The sequence below is a fragment of the Maylandia zebra genome, linkage group LG19 (assembly GCF_041146795.1).
Source record: "Maylandia zebra isolate NMK-2024a linkage group LG19, Mzebra_GT3a, whole genome shotgun sequence".
Lineage (NCBI taxonomy): Eukaryota > Metazoa > Chordata > Actinopteri > Cichliformes > Cichlidae > Maylandia > Maylandia zebra.
Window position 1 is genome coordinate 23,271,711 of NC_135185.1, and position 7,268 is coordinate 23,278,978.

The following is a 7,268-nucleotide window of genomic DNA, read 5'->3' on the forward strand; positions in this document are numbered from 1 at the left end:
TCAAACGCAAACTCAACTCTTCAATCAACAGCATCGTTTAGAGCTGTGCAATTTTTCTAAGTAACTATCGTGTTATTACATTTTTTGTGAAAACACAACAAGTTCACTCGCTGTTAAAAAACCCTAAACCCAAAAACATTCGATCTTAAAATGTGCTTTTTAAAACTGGTGATAACTGAAGTAATAACATTAAGTAATTATGAGCATTGGCTTTGTTTACAGAGTAGCCAATATGCACTATACACTTCATAAGAAAAGACTATGTGCTGGAGCGCATTATAAAGCTTTACAGGTTATTTATTGTTATCAGCTTTCTACAGTGCTTTTGATGCCTTTAAAATAACGGCTAACGATTCAAAGAGTAGCACAAAGGCATACAGAATAGGGAACACTTGTCTAAACTTGCTGACTGCAATAAGAAACTGTACATATATAAGTGAAAAGCAGGTCTACAGTGTCACAAGGAAATGCTCTTTATAGACACTGGTGGATCAGTAGCAGCAGTCTTCTGCATTAATATATCAGACGAAGACGATTTTTTTCCTCCACTAACACCACTTTTGCACATTTAAGCATGATCTAAGAGTGTCTTACATTTACACAGTACTGTGAATGCAGGACTTGCAGGTGTTTTTTCACACTTTTATTTATTTATGTATATTCCTTTTGACGTGCTTGAGGTCTACCACCCTGGCTGAGGTCAGCTGCAGCTGCAGTCTGTCACAGGAGAGCAATGCGAATACTCTGGTGACTTGATAGCTTATATTTATAGCAACCAACTTTCGACACATCATCGTCAGAGGACACAACTTATCAAAACACTGCCGTTTATTTGTTATGCAGAATTTATTACTGTGGATTTTTGTGCTGTAGTAAAGGTTTTATTTGAACAGTTGTGCTTGAAGACCCAGGTGTAACAACCCTACCTTCAGCCATTGTGACGTGTAGACTATCTCAGGTAGGATACTTTAAATTGGAGACAAAGCCTCCTCATGAAGAATTAACTGGTGACGGCTCCAGTAAATCCAGTTTGAATCCACTTTCTCAGGAAAAAAAAAAGTGTCCCAGGTGGTAAATTATTCCATTGTCACTTGGACCGTCACAGCCTTGTCTTCTTACCCATAACATCCACAGGTGGAACTTGTCCAAGGTTTTAAAAAGTAGAAAATGGAAAATTAAGCATGAATTGAAAGCCTACATATGTTGGGGAATTTGGAGCTGCCTGTGAGGCAGCATTAAAAAAGGGGGTCTGGGGACAGTGGGGCAAAGTAAAGCGACACAGGGGAAGAATCAGCCAAGCTAAGCACAGGGCTGGGCAGGGTGAGGGGAAATGCACAATATCTCACCCAGTGTTTCTGGGGGCTCACATGGGTATAGGCCAGTGCAGAGAGCAGGAAGGCTGCAAGGTAACTCTATCCGCCCAGAAAATACAGGTTATTCTTAGCTGGAGCTCTGCTCACCAGCCGCTCTGGCAGACCTTTTTTGGACGTTCAAGGGTGTGCAAGATCAGCTGGCTGAATTGAGCACCCCTACTGGCTGCTGCAGCACTCTGTCCACTAAAAACAAATCACAGGCCCACGATTAATGGCAATTCAGATGAAAACTACCTTCAAATCCCCCCCTTCTACCTTCAAGTTAGGTTAAAACAGCTTCTTTTGAGTAATTTCAGAACTAGTACTAGTTGATTAAAAAAAAGTCCATAAAAAGGTCCATAAGTGCATGTTTTTCTGCAAGAGGTCATTAATAGGAATCATGGATAAATGTAGCCTGATCCTGGTTTGACAAAAGTTAACAGGAGCCAAAACTGCAACTGCTTATGGAAAAGGATTAGGGCCATCGAAAGAAAAAAGAAGTCAGAATTGTTTCCCCCCCGGTGGCCTAAATCTTTTCCATAACTGCTTCTTCCAGTTGTTCAGGTTTTTATTTTAATTTATTTTAATACCTGCAACGCGGGATCCATGGTTTGTGTCTTCAAGGCAACAGAGCTTAAAGTTCATTTCTTATTTAAAATTCCTATTTCCAGTATTGGTTTTTTTTCACATGAACATAATAAATTAATCATCGGTAGTTACTTAAATTCAGTGGTCTCTGCTAGCATTGACATTTTGTATAAAATACTGACAAAATGATTGATATGACTTTAAGTATGTTTTCCATCTGAGAAAAAACCACCACAATGAAAATCCCACTGACATTGGACATCTGAAAAACCTGAGTAGCAGCTAAAGTGATGGAGGGTGACTGATTTGCACCCCAAAGTTCTGGATAAAGTCTGTTCTGTTTTATTCAAATATATTTTAGATTGGTCGGTTTGGCCAGTCTTAATATAATTTCATTAAAGTTAGATAGTTTCACACAGTAAAAAGAGCAATCCAATCCAAACCACAACAACAACAAAAAGGCCACCCTCTTAATCCTGATGCTAAACTAAGAACATTGCTTTCATGATAAACAACCATGAAAATATTAAAAATAATAGCAACAAAAGCGCTGTGTATAACACTGTGATTAGCAAACACTGCTGTGGAGTGAATAATGAGAAGGAGGGGGAGGGGGGGGGGATGCTGCAAAGAGAGAGAAGGTAATCTGGACATTTACAAGTATGTGGGTGGTTCCAAGAAAGTCTCCCACAGGCCAATACCTCCAAAAGGTGACACCTGTGCAAATAAGCCACACCATTGGTAGGAATGCCATTCAGAGTTATTATATAATATATTCTGCGTATGTTTACATAGTAAATGTACCAGAGAAATGTGTCTAAATACATGGAAAAAACTTTATTGAGTCATCTGAAAAACAGCACTTAACATAAAATAGAACTTGGAACATGAGCTTATATCTCAACTTAAACTGGATCAAACTGTGGATTTGTAAAATAAACTTACTGCAAAATGTAGCTTTTAAAGCAGAAACATTAAACCCAGACACATGCCCGAACACCAGTTTGTTTGTTTACAGTGTAGCTGCGTCGCTCATGGTAACAGGCCTGATGAATAAGCTGAGCTCCACAGGTACAGGAGGAGCCACGTATCTCTCCTCCCTCAGCAGTCGCAGTAACAAATCCTCAGTGTCCTGCGGCCAGCGGTACACGCGAGTATTCTGGAGCCAGCTTGGGACATGTTTCTGTCGAGATTTTCCACAGTTTTTAAAAAATATATATATAATAAAGATAAGATAAATGCAAAGGGATAAATATGGGAAATGTTTTCTGACCTGGGATGCACAAAGGAAGAGAACCGGGATGAATCTAAAATTCAAGCTCCCCTGCTGGATGAACTCATTCTGCATCTGGCAAAATTAAATATACAATAAAATACTCTAAGTTTACCTGTCAGCATTATTGCATATTATTTATGTAAAGAAATATGACATTATTTTTTTGTGTTCATAAACATTAATAAACATTAAAGGAATGAAGAACTTAATCATAAAACTTACTGTTAAGAAAAAAATGAATAAATGTTCTTTTACATACTGAACACTTCTAAATAACAATACTGTGGAAAAAGTCTGGAGTCAGCTCCATTTATTTATATTTTGCTAGGACGACTGGAAATTGCTGCAGCAATTCATTGAAACGTGAAAACGTTTTTTTTTAATGTATATAAGGATTATAAATCCTTGAGTCTGCTATAGATCTGTTTTTAAGCCTAGTCCTTATGTTTTGACATAGTGTTTGTAACAAAGTGTCTAAAGATACAATTTTAAATTGTTTCTTTGCTAAGCTCTCTGTCGTGTGTAGACATAACGCTGGTTCATCCTTCAAGTTAAATGCATTTTTATGCTTGAATGTCCAAAGAAAAAAGCCATTCAGAAAGCCTGGAGAATTATTGCTCAAGGCCCTCTAAAGAAATTAAATGAAATAATTTAAGGGTGGCTCAAGACTTTTGCGCAGTATCACAACTCTAATATTTTAATAGCATTTTCTAATTCAGTGTAGAATTAACTCCTCTGCTAAAATACAGTATTTGAGTATTTCCTCCATTGCTGATTTATCCTCACTATTGAGTGGATATATCTGGTGTGTAGACCATGGCTGTCAACTGCAGGTCCTTCAATATCCTCCTTGTACTTTGGACTGATGGCGATAATAATAAGGGTTAACGGCTGTTAAAAAAAAAAAACAGACAGAAATTTCAGACACTGAATAAAAAGACGGTGTTCATACAAAAGTAACTTGAAATAAACACAGATACAGCAAAAACATGGAATATGAAATATCATTTTATCTGTTATAGAGGGTAACACACTTGCTGATCTTGATGATGGGTACTTTATTAATCCCAGGGGGAATCTGAGATTCTCTGGAGCTCACACAACCACATAACTACATAAACACTAACAGAAAGCAGACTTACTATCAAGCTAGAGTCATAGTTTAAAAATAAGATAGAAAAACATATGTTACAAGACCTGTGCAAATAATAGTGTAGCCTAGTAAGGAGTATTAAAAAGGTAGACTTGTAGAGATACTTGCAGCAATTTATGGTAACAATATAACTTCGCACACAATTCTCATAATTACTTACATCTTTAAGGTAACTGTCTGTCCACTTGTTGACGTCCATACATCTAATGGAGCTGTCATATAAGTCAATCTGTGAAATTTAGGTTAGTGCTGTGAGCAAAGTGTTTAATGATATTACAGAATGATAGTGTACACAGGGTGGAAACTTACAGCCTGTCGAAAACCTTGCTTTGTGAGGAAATCCACAAAGGGGACCATCTCTGAGGACACGTCCGAAGAGTAAGTGATGAAAACGTTTCCTGAGAAGAGGCAAGATAATAAAACCCAAACAATCAGAATCTTAAAGCTTTATGTTCAGTGTCAGCTTAATATAAGCGTACTTGTATTTTCTGCTATACTGTTACATACTGGTTTGGCTGTTGATGCTTCATTTAGTGCAAGTGTTCAAAGCCAAACTGTGACTTAAAACGTTTCAAAAAAGAAGAAACAGCAGCAAATAAAAATGATCAGATAGGTGAAGTACCTTTATCCTGACTGCCTTTGGTATCAAATTACATTTTGAGAAAATAATTAAGCTACCACTGGGTTTGGGTCACCGATTTCTAAAAATAAACAAAAAAAAAATGTATATAAAAAATGTGGTCAGCAAAAATATCTTCATCATTATTCTAAGTAACTCATTCCTATATTATAAATTTGAAAAATTAATCAAAAATATAGCCTAAAGCTAGCTTTCTTACAATATTTTGAGCTTGCTTTTTATTTTAAATGTGAATCTATAAAGACAATACAAATAAATATTACTTCAGTTTACGTGCTAAGTAGATAGTTTCTGCGCTAGCGACGAAATGTCTCTAAGATACTAATTAATCTGTTCCGTTAACACTTAAATGTGCATTCCTTGTTACAGAGACAATAAAGTGCCAAAAAAAGTCTCACGGCACTCATCGGGCAAACGGATGCCCTTCCTTTTCCCGTGTGGATGTGAAGCGGACTCCTCTGCTCCTGCTGAGCCCACATTCAGCATGCTGACCCGTGAAACATCCTCCACAGTGGGAAGTGAGAAGTGAGGGACGTTAACTGAGACACTTCCCATGATGTTATTCTTAAAGTGGTCATGAAACTGGAGCCTGAAGCAGCAAGAAAGAAAAATATACGAAGACCAACATCTTTCACATAATCTTGCCAACCTTTATCAATATACCATACATGTAAAAAATGTTGTTTTCTGAATACATCGTCAGCTGTGTTTACCCATTTTGGGGTTGATTCCGAGGTGTCCAGTGCTGGAAAGGAGCAGAGAGGTGACGTGACTGAGGATGGTATCGGTTGAGATTACACAGCCATTCTCCTGCAGAGTATTAAGTTCATAATATGACGAAGGTCATTGTGTACAGTTTAAACATTTCTATGGGAGTGTCTGTTGAAAGTGTTTCAGTAAAAGCAGTTTTTTCAAAATCAAGAGTAAATAAGCATCTTTTTTCTTTACCTCAAACAGTAAATACTAATCACAACCCTTAAATTCACAACAGGTTTCATCCTAATATTTAAAACTTCTTTTACATTTTTCTGTTTTTTCTATTTTTCAGTTGCTTTACTTTACCTGCATTGTACTTAAAATTACTTACTGCATAAAGTTTGACACCTTTCCTGTAAAGTACTCAGAAGTTAGGCAAGGTTAAGTCATTCCATAATACAGCCACATGCCCCGAAGTACAGCATACTTGCTAGCCCCTTATTCTAGTGTACTTACCTTTAAGTATATGTTGGTAATTTCAAATTAAATACGTTAAAACTCCATTTCATTACAGGGGAACAGTGCTCTTAGTCGCAGGCCACATTATGAAGTGTTACCCTACATGTGTGTCATAGCTATATGTATTACAAACATACAGAGTATTCACAGCCTCTTTCAAGGTTTCTTTTATCTAATTACACAAATAAAAGAATCACAACAGATCACAGAACTGCTTTCCTTACCGCAGCTATGCACGTCGTGGTGGGGAAGTAAAAAGGGAGTACAGTGTTGCCACTCGTTGTCATCTTTCAGCGGCAAAGGAGCCTCGAGTTCCTCTTCTAAATCACTCTGAGGTTGAGCGTCGCATTCATCCTCCCCTCTGAAAATGAATGCTTTAACTAATCAAATGTGTGCTGGTATTTTACTCCCTAAAAGTGTAACATGGTTACCTCGCTGTGTTTCCATTTGCAGGCTCAGTTGTTCCACAACGCTTTGCTCCACATTCCCAGCAGCCGCACTCTCTTTTTGTGCCATTCGGCATCGCTCCTTGAGAAAAGCAGTCATCAGAAGACTGATGATGTAGATTCATCCTGGAAGATATTTCTCTTCCATCTTCTGGTACTCTGGGTTGGATCATCTCCACATGCTGCATAAAATGAAGTTTCTGCTCGCAAAACTCTTGATTCATTTCTCTGCATCTGTTTGGGCTTCGGTAGAAATAATCTGCATTCATGCAGCATCTCGGTCGATCCATTTCATTTTCTCTTACTCCAGCGTTCATAAGTTGAAAGCTGTTTTCTAGCTTTGGCTCCTTTCCAGATTTCTCCATTTTATCTCAGCTTGAGACACATCCTGTACCACATCAAATTAGATGAGGTGTAAAACAAACATTTCCTTGTGTTAAAATCAATAGATCGAGCTTAATTTACTTGCAGGTATTAAAAACAACAACACGAAAGTTCATGCTCATAAACATGTCTATGGTTAAGTACCAGAGAGAGGCATCACCCTCCTGTTAAAAGTCTGGTTTCAGGACTCCTGTGGATGCACAGACTTGCACTG

General features: G+C 37.7%; 2 protein-coding genes across 17 annotated transcripts in view; both read right to left on the bottom strand.

Moving 5' to 3' along the window:
* LOC101473745 (uncharacterized) overlaps positions 1-1,369 on the bottom strand; it is a 29,506-nt gene extending 28,137 nt beyond the window's left edge. For 7 of the 15 annotated variants that reach the window (XM_076877516.1, XM_076877518.1, XM_076877514.1 and 4 more), the window contains exon 1: positions 927-1,368. In XM_076877516.1, the coding sequence (XP_076733631.1) occupies positions 927-936 (10 nt within the window). In that variant the 5' untranslated portion in view covers positions 937-1,368. Of the gene's footprint in view, positions 1-926 lie in introns of all 15 variants that reach the window. The other 8 variants (XM_076877524.1, XM_076877523.1, XM_076877521.1 and 5 more) reach the window with 2 other exon arrangements.
* A 1,390-nt stretch (positions 1,370-2,759) lies between these two features.
* Positions 2,760-7,239, bottom strand: LOC101474344 (E3 ubiquitin ligase TRAF3IP2). 2 transcript variants are annotated; one of them, XM_004540326.4, is made up of 10 exons: positions 7,199-7,239; positions 6,656-7,058; positions 6,449-6,585; positions 5,723-5,819; positions 5,408-5,598; positions 4,679-4,767; positions 4,530-4,598; positions 4,003-4,107; positions 3,214-3,288; positions 2,760-3,123 (listed from the first exon to the last, which is right to left on the bottom strand). In XM_004540326.4, the coding sequence occupies exons 2-10, from the start codon at positions 7,033-7,035 to the stop codon at positions 2,953-2,955; spliced, it is 1,314 nt and encodes a 437-aa protein (XP_004540383.2). In that variant the 5' UTR covers positions 7,036-7,058; positions 7,199-7,239; the 3' UTR covers positions 2,760-2,952. The 2 variants fall into 2 exon arrangements, with proteins under 2 accessions (XP_004540383.2, XP_012777325.2); XM_012921871.3 differs by having other exon boundaries at positions 5,723-5,754; positions 6,656-7,221.
* Positions 7,240-7,268: the final 29 nt, after the last annotated feature.

Excerpts from the sequence above, each read along its gene's own strand:
- LOC101474344 (XM_004540326.4), bottom strand. The coding sequence starts at position 7,035 with ATGGAGAAATCTGGAAAGGAGCCAAAGCTAGAAAACAGCTTTCAACTT. Across the intron at positions 6,586-6,655 it reads GCAAATGGAAACACAGCGAG|AGGGGAGGATGAATGCGACG; the intron begins GTAACCATGTTA and ends ATTCATTTTCAG. Across the intron at positions 4,768-5,407 it reads CCGTTTGCCCGATGAGTGCC|GAAACGTTTTCATCACTTAC; the intron begins GTGAGACTTTTT and ends GCCTCTTCTCAG.